Below are 15,618 nucleotides of genomic sequence, written 5' to 3'. Positions count from 1 at the left end.
CAGAGCATCTGTGATCGCGTAATTGACACGGCTGGACGTCACGGATTTACAATTGCATCGTGCAACACACACGAATGCAAAGCTATCTGCACAGGAAAGCTGTTCGACGAACTGAATTAAGGATGAGTTGTTAGATAAATAAAAAGTTTGATTTTTAATAAATAGAAAAATTAAATAAGAGCTCACCAGGGTTTAAAAATTAAAAGTAAAAGAGAAAGGTATAATACGAGTCAGCGCGGTATTTAATGCGCATATTTCTTTCAGAATATAACAACTTAATAATTGATTAAATTTGACACATAAAATGTGTACAAAGTTAAAGAGCCGTTTCGACTTGCTTTCAAGCTGTTTTTAACGGAAAAATGTGCACATTACGAAACTTGAAAAAAACACATTAAGAAACTTGATTTATTTTCTAGAAATTTTCTATCTATATATGAAGAAAATGTATAATGTAACGCAAATATAAACGAGCAAATTACAATCCTATCGCGCTTTCTATATATCATTCTTCCTATAACTATATCAGAATAATTTCCAAGATTTCTATTTATCTCAGACGTTTATTTCGTTTATTGCAGACGCGATGTATTTTTAAATACCGGATCGCCATCGGTAATCGTTGTGGGAATACCGCGGGTCGTCTATTTCCCGACCGTAGCATCGTGGCTCAGATCAGTCGTAACCTAATTCGACAATCCCCTTCATCGTCTATTTCGACGTCGCTTGGTTTTGACATAAGCCCAATTAATTGATGTTTCTAAATGCGACGCAGAATTCCGTCTCTCATCGAATTTTGAACAGATTGGCACGGAATTATGCAGATACAAAAGGTGATCGAAATTCTGTTCAAAATATTACTACGTGTATACGATGTATTGACCGTTTCATACGTGTTTATATTTGTTTTAGATCTTTGCAAAATCGCACCTTCAAAAATTTCCGCAGCTTAATTAAATCACTGATACGCGCGATTAGTAAAACGAAGTTATTATTTACTACTTCCAGATTGCATTCTCGAATTCTCTGTATTAAGATTTAATCTTATTTTGAGAGATTTCAGGAGATTCTTTTAATGGGAGAAAAAAAAGAGAAATTCGGGAAACGTATTCGATTGCGCGCAACTTGAATTAAGTAAGTATTATGGTTTCATAGTTCAAAAAATTGATTCTTCTTTTTTTAATGTTCTTCATATTTGAAATACATCTTTAAAATATATTCTGTAAGCGCTTTGTCAATATTTGATGAATTGATTGAAGTTATATAAGAAGCAATACAAATCAAGGTGTTTGATTTTGACTTTTTATTATCAGATGTTTTCGAATAGGAAGGAAGTTTTCGAATACTAAGTATATAAGTCATTACCATAGTATGCTGTTCATAATTATATTATACTGTTTATACTTTTTGTTTCGACTTTTTTGCACATAGCAGCGAGATAAGATTCTAAATGTAGAGTACAGTTTCGTTAAATTTGTTTGTCGTTGACCGTTGAACAGCGTGTGTTGCTGTCATTGAAATTTTGAAAGTGTGATTGGAGAAAAACAGAGCGAGGACAGAATGATCGCTCGAGGTTGAAATTTCAAAAAAAAAAAAAACGTTATTGTGTAGCGTTAATCGTCATGCACGTAAAAGTGAAACGACATTTGTCAACACGTTTCCGGAAAAACTTCGAAATACGAATAATTTCAAAATAATAATGGATCTGTTGCATAGTTATACATAGTTATATAATTTTGTACATTTTACATTAAATACAGTTATAAAACACAAAAAAACGTGATCGAGAAAGTTTAATTCCATTGTAAAGAAAAACATGGGATTCAAGCTTGTTGTGTACCAGTGTAGTTCAACATGTTAAAAAATCATAAAGATTGCTGTTTTTATTGTAATCTGCACATTTAATAAAGAATTTTCTCCTTTGTTAAAAATTCTTGGGAGAAAGAGAATCAAAATTGGACCGCGAACAAAAATATTCGCCGACAAAAAAGACAAAACTCGTTTATACAAAGCAGCAACGTGACATGCACTGTGAGCGACAAAGAAAACTGGAACAATGAGATTTAACAAACAAAAATTATTTGGAAAAACAGAGGCTTTATTATATGGATCCGAAATTATTAATTAGCTGTAAGTTAAATTAAGTAAATTAATAAGCTGTAATGAAAATCGCATGCTATTTTTAAAAAACGTACTTTAAAATTGTTTTTCTCGAAACAACGTTTTTTTGGTTCTGTGAACTAACAATATCGACATGACTTTTTTTGCAAGTACAATATATCATATGTTCCTCTTTCTCGTTCTTTGGAACCAGAATAATTACTATATAGTTATTATTTCTGTTTATACAAAAAAAAATTACAAGATTTTCAAGACATTTTTTTTTATAAAACTATTTTGTTAAATTTTTTTATTTAGTTCTAGTTCAATAATAGCCATACTTTGCCGGAAAAGATTTAATTTCTTTTAGACGTCCAATAGAACTATTATTTATTACACCGCCTTTACGCACTTTATTTTTAATATAAAAATATTAAAACAGAAATGAAAGAACATGCAAAATTTGCGATATTATTTGGCTTTTACCAAATTCCTAAAAAACAATACTTGGAAAAACACTTTTTTTCGACCTTTTCAAAAAAGGTGTTCGAACCAGAAACCTTACTCCCTTAGTCGTCGTAAAAAGAAATACTTGCCGATCAGGTAAGTGTAGCAGCGATACTTTGCGCGACGCGGCGCCATGCAATTCTGCCGTTCTTAAATCGAGAAATCGAGATTATCCACACGAGGGACGACTGGCATTCGAAAATCGTGCCCGACGCGTTCCGATGCATTCGGAGAGAAACATTCCCGACATGAAATATGTCAGACACGCCAGCGAGAAGTTCTAGTCCGGTTTCAGACGTACCGCGCTGGTGATTGGCCCTCCCCATTGCCGTCCATGTGTGTATATATACATACATATATATATATATATATATACACATACATACATACGTACATAATACGTACACATATATATATACACACACATACACGTTTTTAATATAAAATTCCGAGATTCGCGGGGAGAATGGAGCCAGGGGTAACTTCGCGTGCGCGCAACCCAGCAATCTCAAATACTTCGCCGCTCCTCGACATGGCTACGTCAACTTATTGGTAGCTGCATGGTAGTAAGCACATGAAAAGGCATGGACATTCTTTTAGCGGAGAGAATGTGGAAATGAGAAACGTACAATTGATCCATTCCGCGCAGACGTATCGGTCAAAATTTCTGACGAATGCCACATTAAATATACTTCTTCTCTATACTCGCTTTGACGCTTTCTGATCTTTGCAGAATTTTAACACAGAATCTTCCTTGAATTAACGAAATAAAACAAGATCCACTGCGCCTTTGATGTCTTTTGGAATTAAATTATATCTAAGGAGATATTTATAGAAATTACGATATCTCGCGCAATACGAATTCGAGAGGAACTGAAGTTTCCACTCGCCTCTTAATTTGAAGCACTTCGCTGCTCGTCAGTTTTAAGATCATTACAAAAAAAAAACCAGTATGGCAGTGAAAGGACTCAATTGCGGCTTCCGTGGGCGCTTTCGGAATTAGGTTGCCGCTTCGGAAACGACGGCTTGCCCGACAAAAACGTCGTTCTCGTTGACCTTCCGGCGTCCTTAATCGAGAAAATGAAAGCACCGCGACGTCAGAATAAATGTATAGCCAATCTTACTTATCTGTGTCACAAAGCCATAAAGGAATAGACGCTTGTAATAGACGTAAATCGCGTCCTTCTTCATATGCGTGAAAGCTTGTTTTTATTCATCCATTAACGTAAAATTCGTGACGCATCATAATCATAATATCGAATTAAAGTACAGCGACTGAATTATTTTCTTCAAAATGAAACACGTTTCGACGTTGGAAAAATTCTTATGCATTTTTATGACATACAAATAAAAATTTTAAATGAAAATAAAAAAAAGCTGTATAAAATATACAGGTTTAGTTTTGTTCATTTTCATAAAAAAAAAAAGATAAATTCAATTTTTTCAATTAATTTTAGCTTTCTTCCGAACCTTATTAATTTGGGATACAAATGTCATGAAGGATCATTACAAGTGTCGTCAAAAATGATTGAAACAGAAAAGCGAAAGGGCGCGATAAAATAAGAGCCAATAAAATCGACTATGTTGTAACACTCTTAACAAAGCCTTGATGTTCTCGATCCTTTCTCCCCCCCCCTCCCTCTCTCTCTCTCTCTCTCTCTCTCTCTCTCTCTCTCTCTCTCTTCTCTCTCTCCCTTTTGTCCTCTAGCATGTCCAGGCATGAGGGATAAGCACGCGGACGCGCGTTTAAGTGGTGACATGGCTACCATTCGTGGATAATGGGACGGAACGAGGCGGAAAATGGTACATCAAAAAGAAACGGGGACAAAGAAGATCCGTTGTCGCCCTAATAAAGCGGAGTGGCGGGCACGCCAAAGTAGTTTTTGCACGACCCGGCTCATCCTAAGATCTCGTTCTCCGCCCTACGAAATTCAAGGGTAGGTATTCGGTAGAATCGAATAGCCGACACGAAGAGCAGCATTGCCTAAGAGGCTAAAAGTGCAGATTTTTTTGTAATTCTTTTGTATGACCCTTATGAATAATAACATTCTTCCATTTTACTATCTAGTTTTTCAGACACTCTTACGACGACAGTTAATTTTAATTATCTTAATACTCATAGACACAAATTTGAATACTAAATTCAAGTCCAAAAATGCGATCGAAAATATTGATAGAGACTATTGTTATCAATATATTTACAATTGTTTTCCGCGTTTCTGACAAAACGGAAAGTTAATTGATGATTCATGAAACGCATACAGAAACCGATGGAAGATTAAACGCTGAATTTTCGAAAGAATCGCCACCCGGCCTTCATCAAGCCCCGCTCTGACTGATGGAAATACAAATTGCGATATTAATTCTATATGGAGTGTTATTTACGAAACGGAAATGGGACGCTGATAGAGAAGTATTTACGTTTCAGCGAGTCCAGTTTCGCGATTATTAAAATTAGCAATTCACAACGGCCCGGAATGTAAATTACACGGTCCTCATTAAGCCGAGCGTGCAACTAATCAATTTATATACCCGCATTTAATCCGCGTTTCCCAAACGCGATTATTCACGCTAGACGGGATCTTACAGAGCGAATTAAAAATCCAGATTAAAGCGGATACACATCCACTTAGCAACATTATAGAGTTAATACCGTATTATACAATTTCCCGGTGTGCGTCCGTCCAAGGAAGGATACGAGCGTTACATCGACCTGGGCGGGGGAGGGAGGGGGAGGCGGAGGAGGAGGAGAGGGAATCATCGGTATCACCGCTCTCCACGTTACGTCGCGTTAAGTACGTATAAATATCGCGCACAATTCTGCATTGCGTACATTCTACGTTCCGTACATAGTATATTCGCGCAACAGAATTTTTTTTCTTTTGACAATATACTGTCGTATACCTCGCGAAGGAAAAGCGCGGAAGGCAACTGTCTCCGCGGTACAGACAAGCATATAAAAGACTGCCACTTACAGGTATCCTGCCGTCGTCGGAGGAGGGTTGGGTAAAGAGCCCTAAGTGACCGGCGACGATCGAGAAACCTGTCCCGGGACTCGACTCGTCCTCGATTGATACGATATCCCAACCGGATGGGAACAGTCGTTTCCGCGGAGATTTGCTGAAGAGGAGGACAAATCTGAAGGCGAATCCAGAGCGATTGATATCGAGAGGAAAGCCCCGAAGGCAAGGTAGTGGAAATATGACGGTGGAGGCAGTGGAAAGCTGTATGCTTCTCTCTCTCTCTCTCTCTCTCTCTCTCTCGTTCTCTTTCTTTCCTTCACTCTCGAAGCTTTATTCAGCCTGGAAGGCGCAATGAATGGGAGCTTCTACGAGCATCGAGCGCACCTCTTCAGACCGTCTACGCGAACATCGGCAGGGTTCTCTCTTCCTTTTTCCCCGTCCCCCTTTCCGCCACGCCATCCGCCCGCAACGTCCGCCAAGAGAAAGAGAATTTCCCGCCTTTTCTCGGTCCCTTCCTCTTTCCTCGCCTCGGGAAGGTCGGCTCTTCGCACCCACGGATTTTCAACTCCGCAAGCATCGCGCGGAAATAGCGGTTTCTTCGAGTCGACGTCGTCTTTCGTACAGCGAGACTAATTTGTGTGATACTTTTTTATTGCAAACTTTTTTATTACACAAAGATAAAAAAATTAACTGAATAATGTATTGTTTAAAAAAAAAAAATTTCTTCCCTAATTTTTAATGCATGATAAAAAGCCGTTTGACCCGATAAAGAAATAACACAAAAATCTCGAAAATCTTCCTCAGGTCAGTAATTGACGCCGGAGAGAGTTTCTCTAGGGCGAGGCGCGAAGACAAACGTCGAAAGTACGCGAGGGATTGCCGCGCGGAAAGGTAGAGAAAATCCCTGGCAGGAAAAAAAAAGCAAGACAAAGGAAGGGGAGGGCACCGCAAGAGAAAGGGAGAGTGAACGTTGAAGGGAAACAAATGGCCGTTGTCTCGCACGCACGATGATAGCGAGCGGCTCGATGTCGGTCAGCGTCCCAATTTCGAGGGGGGAGGAATAATGAAAGCGCACCTGCCCAACAACCTCCGAATGTGATAAGAAAACTCTATTTTGCTTGGAACAAATTTGCGACCTCCTCTCCACCTCCCCCTTCCGCCGGCCACACAAACAATCGACTTTCCTCGTGCTTAACGGATTACACAGTGATGGCGGGCAGTTCGATTTCCTCGCTGATAAATCGCACCCTCCAGACCCTTTTCCCCGAACAATTTGTATTAACTGCGAGAGAGGCATACGCGTGTTATGGCAACGTCGTCCCGAAATATATATATGTATATATATATATATATCGCGTGGATTGAGGGCCCTCGGCCAGGGTCAATTCCGCACCGGCTGTTCAGGGACTACATATATTTAGAAAAGAGACCGACAAATCTCCGGATTGCTTTGTAGATACAAAATATATTGTAGTTCTGAATTTTTTAAATCTTTCCGATTCTCTGAAACTTTTCTCGTGAAAGTCGAGACACGTCAATACTGCAATAATGTTAATTCGTCATTAATTCGTTACTTTATTATTAATCGTAAGTATACAGTACGATTAGAGTAGCATTGCGTCCCGTTAACGCGCTCTGAAATTTTTCCCGAATAAACTCGCTTCTCCTATCACGCGTCGCTAATCTGACCGAGCAACTGACTTTGATGTAACTACTCGCGTGGCATTTCTCGCTCTATTTTCGCGCGCGCGTCCCGTAAATGTTGCAATTTCAAGTAACGCGTTACATACGTGTATATAACTCACGAGACGACGGCTAATAATTTCCTCGGAGTTTTTTCTCGTCTCGTGCGCGAGACCGTCGAAAAGTAGAGAGAAAGAGCGCGTGTATGTTTTCAAAGTAAAAGGCGGGCAACGAAAAGGCTTGGCTTTGTCACCGAATCTCCACGCCCGCGCCGTTCTCTCTGTCTCCGTCCTCGCGTATCGCGGCGCGACGCGACGCGACGCCGCGCCGCGCCGCGCGCGAAAAAGGACGAAAGGAAGGGACGACACGCGAGCATTAACGATCGCCGATAGACACAACGGTTTTGCGTTACACGTCGCGCTGTTGTAATGCGCTCTCTCGCCGTTTGGTGCTTTGGTGCGACGCGACGATGTGAAAAACATCCAGGCTGCCGCCGCCGCCGCACAGCATGATTATTTTCATTTCCGCAAATGCTCTGTAAAAACAATAGCATTCGCTGTTGTTTGTGACGAAGAAAAAGGGATGCGCGCGCGCGCGCTCCCAGTGGATATAATTACGGTAAAATTAATTAGCATTTAATTTTTCTGCGAAAGTTGTAATATCAATGTATCAAAGAACACTTTGAAAATTGTTATTCGCGATACGTTGGCATTTCGTGATAATTAAAGTGCATTTAACGTGATTAATACGTGCTTCGACAGCGGCGCGAAAAACAATGTTTTCGAGACGCGTCTGTTCAGCCGCTAAAAAGTCCAGACTCCGTTTTGCGGCAGGCCACGCGCCTACAAAGCTCGCCGATAGTTTATTTTAACGAGGCTATTAAGATCGCCCCGACATTTTCAAATTTGGCATTGTTTGTCATAATCAAAAATGACGGTATAACGGTTACGAGAGAAATAACGCACATCGGGTTTGCGCCGCTTCCCTCCCTCCCCCCGATTCCCGTCGATTTGTACCGCGCTAAATGGTCGGTGCCGTCTCTCTCATCGTAATTTATAAAAAAACACGTGCCGAAAGATAACTCCCGAAGCTCAAAGAGCGCATCGGTCATTACGTTTCCCTTCCCCTCCCCCCTCGCGCCGATTAAAATACGAACGTAGAGAGCGGGCGCGGCTACGTTATTCCCGACCCGTTACAGCTATTAATCAAATCCATATCGGCATTTTTCGGTGACGCAAACTTGTGCGATTCAGTTAAACAGGAATTTCGGTAAATTCCGCGGAAAATGAAAGCCTGTGCGCGCGAGCGAGCGCGCGCGCAGCCGCTTTACACGTATCGCGCGCACGATGCCACGATTTCGCTTCTGTTTGCCACGCTGGCTATACCGGAAAATGATTAACGACGCGAGGAACGAGGTCGAACTTTCGGCACATCCGCGGCGGTTGTGCACGTGCAACAGAGTGATCCCCGAGACACGCTCGGTGCTCCGGAGCGTCCCGGGTGCGGTTTTCAGACACGTCGACGTCGTCGTCGTCATCGTCGTCGTCGTCGTCCTCGTTCCGCGTCCCCGGAAATTTCACCATTTTTTCGCCGTCCTACGTCGAAACGACATGTGACGACGTTGAGCATACGTGACGGAGAGCAGGTGCGCGAGAAAAGTGCCGTCCGTCCGTCCGTCCGTCCGTCCTCGTCTCGCCGTGCAGGGCAAAGCTTACCGCCGTAAACGGCTGTCGCCTCGGCACCGCGCGCAAAATATTAATTAAGGTACGTTACCTCGCTAAAAGGTCGTATCTTACGGCCGCATTATTCCCCCCTCCCCCTTCCTTCTCTCTCTTTCTCGCGGAAACGAATGTCGACCCCTTCATTCTTCCGCGGTTCTCAAGACGCGAATTTATTTTTATCTCTCAAAAATTCTAAACGCGTTTGCAGAAATTTCTTTATCTCCTCCTTCCACACCACGCGACACTCTTCACGTTCCGCGTCGAAATGTTCCCGATAAAATATTTACAGCTGACCCGACTCTATCAATTTCCGTGAGACATAAATAGACTTGCTTAATGGCATTCGCAAAATCATCCATTCTTTCACCGATGCCGTAAGTAGATCGATTAATAATCGTCAGACTATCGGGGTGGAGGAGGATGGCCTGCACTCTCTCTCTCTCTCATCCCCTCTCTCTCTCTCTCTCTCTCTCTCTCTCTCTCTCTCACCGCGCGCTGTGCAGTTTTCATCGAGCTCGAAGGCGCGACGTGCAAGGGCTGCGCCCAGGAATTAATTTTTCCTGCGGAACTACACCGGTCGATAATTTCTCTTCGTCCATCGGCCGTCGATTATCTCTCACGACACGGCACACACGAGGCTAATTAATATTTGTCGTATCTCTCGTTGACGCGCGCCCGATAACAGATGTGAAAAATTAAAAAGTTTCCTCCCCTCCCGCGCCCCCTCCCGCGCTGTCTTTCTCTCGCCGAAAATTTCTGCAATTCAGCTAGTTCAGTCGACTTGTCCGAAAAAAACGAATCCCGGGTTTCCCTTTGACGGACAGCCGCATACGTTCGTCGCGAGCGGGGAAGGCCGGAAGGAACGCGAGAACTCTTCGGGGAACGCGAAAGCGACCGATCAGATTTCAATGGACGCATTTCAATCGAGGTCACTGCATACGAATTTCTCTTTGGTATGCAATGATTTATGGTTCGTTGCGCGTTCTGGTTGCGGTCGGTTCGCCGCCGAGGTATGTATGTAGCTGGAGAGAGGGAGAGGAGAGGAAAAAAAGCTCTCTCTTCCAAAAAGGCTCCGCACGACCGCTCCCGCGCCATCGGCGAAATGGACGGGGACCGAAAAGGAAGTTATCGGCGTTCCTTGTATTTTACTCCATCGTGTCGCGTGTATTACTCTATACCATCGCCGAAATCGAAAAGAGGGATTTTCCAAGAGGTACGAAATATATAGGTATATAAAGTCCGTATCGGCGACCGTAAGTTTTTCGTCTCGTAGAAATTTCTATCTCTCTAAAATTATTATCGAATAATACCGTAAGAGATAAACGACGAAATTAATCGAATAAAATTCTGAGCAAGATCCTCCCCGCCCGTCCCAAAGGCGAAAGCCTCGAAACACGCTCTATTGGGCACCCTGTGAAATCTGACACCGATCGATATCGGATTCCCGCGCCCGCCCTCGCCGTATCTTATTTTAATTAAAAACCACTCACCTTCTTGGCGTCATTGTTGTTGTCGGCCGCGTGATGTGGTTGCGGACTCATTGAAGCACCATTGCTGACTGCCCCGCTTTGCGATAGAAGCTCGTCACTACCCCTCTGCAACAATAGAGAAAATACATTCGATGCGATATATAAATAGAACTCTCGTTTACACGACGCGAACCCTCAATAAATTCTACTTTTCTCCCGCGGCAACGGATATTTTACGTCAGCGAGCAATAACGTAATTCAGAATTATTGCAAACGTCGCGCGTTTATGTATATGGCGTTACATTACGTCGGTCTTCGAATGTTATTAATTAATTGTAAGTGACACTAGAGCGACACGTGAATAACACACAACTAGGAGGGGAACTGCCTTTTTCGGTCTGAGCTCTACGTGCTGCGTGCTTAATAATATTTCATCGTGAATTTATTACATATATATACATTTACGATTCCGTAAACAGCGCGGCAATTTAATTTTCTCGGAACGTAATTCTAAACTTAAATCGGGATAGAAAATATCACAAATTAAATTGACAAGCAATTTAACGATACCGACATGCCGATAAGCATCTTGAAGCAATTTAAAGAATTTATGATAATGTAATATTATGATAATTTATTAATTTATTTAATATTTTCTCGATGTGGATAACAACGTTATCGCAAACGTTACGCGAATCGTCAAAGTAATCGCAGAGTAATTTTGCAGAGTGACGTTAAGCCGGACGGTTTAGTATTCCGCGAGTACTAATCGCGTCGCGCTCGTCCCATTTTATCCTCGGAATGCTTTAAAAGGGGGAGGGGAGGGAAATTGAAATAAATTATCGCGTCGAGCATCTTTCGATTACTTAAAAAGTGGAAAGAAGCGACGCGGAGATCTCCTTCAGCGAAATCCCATTCGATGTCCTTGTCCTTAGAGACGCTGATAAATCTCGGACTCGGGCGTCAAAAGAAACGGGTCAGAAGCGGTACAGCAGTAAGACGCTTTTAACACGGCTCCTGAATGCTAAATGCTTAACGGAGTCTCCCGGACGCGGAAAAACGCTGCGGTCACTCGAGCGCGAAGAAAGAGGTTCTCTCCTTCTCGCGAGATACTAATAATTAATCCCTATGAACCTTCGTTTCCCACGCGAATCATCACAAGAACTTCGTCTTTCGACTCGTCCCCAGAGGCCGTTAATCGGCCTATGCGCGAGTACAACTACAAAGAGAGTAGGATTTATAGAAGTAAGCGAATGCAACTATTAAATTCATAAAAGTAATTAACAGCAAGCGGCAATAAGTGATACCGGTCGATAACGGTAAATAACGCAGTTATTGCAGTTAGTTAAATATTAAATTTACTGTTAAAATACAAACTAAACAGGAAAATGTCTTATTCGGTCTGAGCTAAATCTCTTAGTGCTTGTAATATTTCAGTGAGTTTTTATATCCAGTCAATATTTTATTAAATTGCTTGTCTCGACCTAATTAATAGGAATCCCTGTTTAGAATTGCGTTTCAAGACTGAAGATTAAATTAAGCGCGCAGTTTATAGAATTGGATACGTATAGTCGTGGACAGATCGATTGCGACACTTTTTTTTATAGGTTTCAAAACGCAGTAATATTTTGCAAATGTGTATCACGATTGTTATACTGTCTCTAGATTAAAGTAATACATTGTGGTTCGCATTTGCAAAATATTATAGTTACCTATAAAATATATATTATGTATATTAAATATATATTAGGAACCTATAAAAAAAGTGTTCGCAACTGATCTATCCACGAAAGTACATAAATTCGCACTATAAAATATTATAAGATGCAGCACTAATAAAATATAGCTCGAATCGAATAAATTTTATCCTACTTTAAGTTGTCTTACTTAACGGCAAGTTTAATCAATGCTTTTGCCGTGTCTTTACGTACGCTTCAGCGATGCCCGTGGATTACTTTTCTATACGGATTTATCTTCGCCGAACACCGTTAACATTCCGCGCGGTTTTTTTTATACAATATAGGAGCTATATTAATCTATAAAAATAAAACGAGTTCTTTAGGAATGTAACGCGCATGCCGTATTCACGACGGAGACACTCGTCCTTTACACGATTACGACTTTTCCCATTCGCATGCCATTCATTATGCAGTCGCGGTTTTCTCGTCGGCGGCGTTCAGGATAGCGTCAAAGGCGCGTCGCATGCATCGTGTATCGCTTAACGAAATATTTATTTCCCCCCGCCTGCCGTATCCGACGCCTGCATGTATTCACGAATTACCAGGCTGTATTATGCAATCGCGGTCGGATGCGGGGTCCGTTAAACTTGCAGGTGAGGCGCTTTGACAGCGAGATGAGTCCTCGCACTGTGTCTGACACGGGTGAAAATCCATGAAAGATAATTCATAACTCGTAAGGAAAACCACCGAGGACTTCGGGGCCACGTCGAGACGGAATGCGAGATCAAAGGCAGAAAAGACGGGACTGAACGGAGCGGGCGGAAGGAAGCGAGCCGTAGGGGACGTGGCGGATTTACTCGCGGCCAGCGCCCACGGGTCATCGGCAACAAAGGATAAGAACGACCGCCGACTTCGTTATTCTTTGAATGTTAACTGGAAAAGTTGCTGTCTCCCTGCTCCTCCCCCTCCCCCTCCCCCCCTCTCCACACCCTCCCGGGATTTGAATAAGTGCATTCACTCGTTTACGAAACAGCCGATTTTATTATCCCTCTTCCTTATACCTCTTCCATTTGCGGAAATTTCTTTCGATTTGAGAAAGCAAACCGAGAAAATTGCCCGTCAAAGTCCACGATTTGCGAACCTTCTTCGCATAAAATTAAAAGAAATTGGATATCTAATCTCCGCTCGACGAAGAAGCACTTATACTTTTTGCTTTCTCGAAATTTAACGGAAACTATTAACCTTTTTTAGTTTTCGTTTGAATTTTCGCAGCGTGCGAAATATGCGGAAACGCACAAATTAAATGCAACGGAACAAAATATGTATAAGCAATAATAAGTTAAATTATAGACCGTTAAGTGAATAACACAATTAAATGGAGAAATGCCTTCAATGAACGAGAGGCTGGATCCTAATAATATATTTCAATAAATACTACTTTTCAGTTATTTAAACAGCGCGCCGATCACTGTCGGACATGCACAACGCAATAATAAACTGAAGTTGGAATGGTAAATTCACAAATTAAAATGATCGTCAATTTAATTTATATAAAATGCTAAAAATATCTTATAATGTATGCATTTGAATTAAAACGCGCGTTAACGTACGTCTTCTCTCCCGTCCGGTCGCGGAGTAGCGGAAAGTCGCAAAAGTGTTTACCCGCCAACTCGGAAAATAAATAAAAGTGGAAAGCTCCGCGAGTGCAATTAGGAGAGGACGCGTTCTCCGCGACGACGCACGTCTCTCATATATATATACACGGTTTATCTTACGAAAGTACATACACCCCGCGAAACGTTCGCATTGAGTGTGCGCTGTTAGGCGGAATATCGTTCAAAGAGCGGCAAGAAGAAGCTCTTATATACCGGAGAAACCGGGGGTCGTCCTCGGCTCTCCGCCGCGATCGTGCGGGAGAGAAAGAAAGAGGCAGCGACAGCCTGCCTCCCCGCGTGGGTGGAGACAAGCCGCGGAAAGGGAACTCGGATTCCATATTTTCCTCGGATATGGGGGATAGGGGTTCATCCTCTCTCTGACCAACATCCGGAGCGAAGCTGTCCGCCGCCACTCCCCACTCCCTCCCCCGGTCCGGGCGCTCGTGTATTATTTATTTCCCGCGGACGTATGGATTATGGACCGGCCAGCTTCCCCTTTCGCTTCGGAGCCTCCTAACCCCCGTCACGAACTCCGGTTCTCTCTCCTTCTCTCTCTTTCCCACTGTCTACTCTGTATTTCATCTCTCGATTCTCCATCTCTCCCCGATCGCCCGCCGCCGCGCCGTCCCGGTTTCCTCTTTCAACTTTGCGCGGATCGCGAGGTTGTTTTCTCTCGATCTTCGCGGAACCGTCGAGATCTCAAATCCAGGAAGCAGCCGCTGTCTCTCGCTCCTACTTCCCTCCCTTCCTCGCCACTCGGTCGCCGTTTTCTCCTTTTCTCCTTCTCTTTTTTTTTTCGTCCTTCATGTTTCCGCTGAAAGAAAATCTCCCGTGCGACCCGGGCGAAGAGCGCGCGAGCGTTTTACGTGCCCGACGACCCGCACGGAATTGTCTCAAGATCGTCCGCGCGCAGGGGGAAGGGAGGAGAGAGAGGAAGGGGGGGAGGTGGAGGCGGACGTTGGTACATTGAACGAACCCGGGAACGATGGGAGCTTCGCTCGGATGACAAACCAATCTCACGCGCCGGCTGCGGGCCCGATGAGCTCTCTCTCTCTCTCTCTCTCTCCTCCGGCCGCGGACGCTATCGAAAAGAAGAGAACTCGTGACACGCTCCGTTGGTCTCATCCGGATCCGATGACTATCGGACGAATAAGTACCGAGTGCACGAACGGGTGTATTAAATTGTGCTCGATCACCGAAAATTCGTGACCCGGGGACGGGAGGTAGGAAATAAAGCGCAATTTTCGACCGAAATCTGAATATCAAAATCCGTTACCGGAAGCAATCTTAGCTCAGGTGATCCTGTTATCCCTGGGCATGGCTACTCGTCGCTTACTGAGAGTCGGCGATTACCGGGCCGTAGGTGGGTCAATTTTCTCGGTAGATCGTCTCGTGGAAAGGACGACGACGACGACGACGACGACGACGATTCACTACAAATTCTTCGTCTTCAATTCACGATTAGAGATGCTTCCGCGTTAACTCTCGCACTACGAATGAAACTATATCGACGGTATTTTACCGTCCTCCTCCTGCCGTGTGTATCGCCGGCATGTATATATCGTGGACTGCGTCGTGAGAGACAATTCGTAAGAGCGAGCGATCCGCGATGTGAAATCCGGGAAAGGAGAAGAAGGACAAAGCAGAATGCGAGAGATTCAGCTCGTTTTTCGCCTTTTTCCGAGGATTCTCTACGGAAAAATCCTGCGAACCGCAGATTTTACAACAAGATCTATCTAGAGAGCCGCGAAGCGTTCTGTAAACGGGAAAGGGAGGATGGAAAAGTTGACTCAGATTATCCATCATTTCGGTATTAAATGCAATCACAATACGGATAGAGG

General features: G+C 43.2%; 1 protein-coding gene across 1 annotated transcript in view; it reads right to left on the bottom strand.

Moving 5' to 3' along the window:
• Positions 1 to 15,618, bottom strand: part of LOC105450258 (polypyrimidine tract-binding protein 1) — a 332,980-nt gene that overhangs the window by 116,852 nt on the left and 200,510 nt on the right. The window contains exon 5 of the mRNA XM_011690014.1: positions 10,465 to 10,569. Coding sequence (XP_011688316.1) covers positions 10,465 to 10,569 — 105 coding nt within the window. The remainder of the gene's footprint in view (positions 1 to 10,464; positions 10,570 to 15,618) is intronic.

The sequence above is a fragment of the Wasmannia auropunctata genome, unplaced genomic scaffold, assembly GCF_000956235.1.
Source record: "Wasmannia auropunctata unplaced genomic scaffold, wasmannia.A_1.0 LD336064.1, whole genome shotgun sequence".
Taxonomy (NCBI): Eukaryota; Metazoa; Arthropoda; class Insecta; order Hymenoptera; family Formicidae; genus Wasmannia; species Wasmannia auropunctata.
The sequence above is the reverse complement of the archived record's forward strand: the minus strand, read 5'-3'. Positions and strand labels throughout refer to the sequence as shown.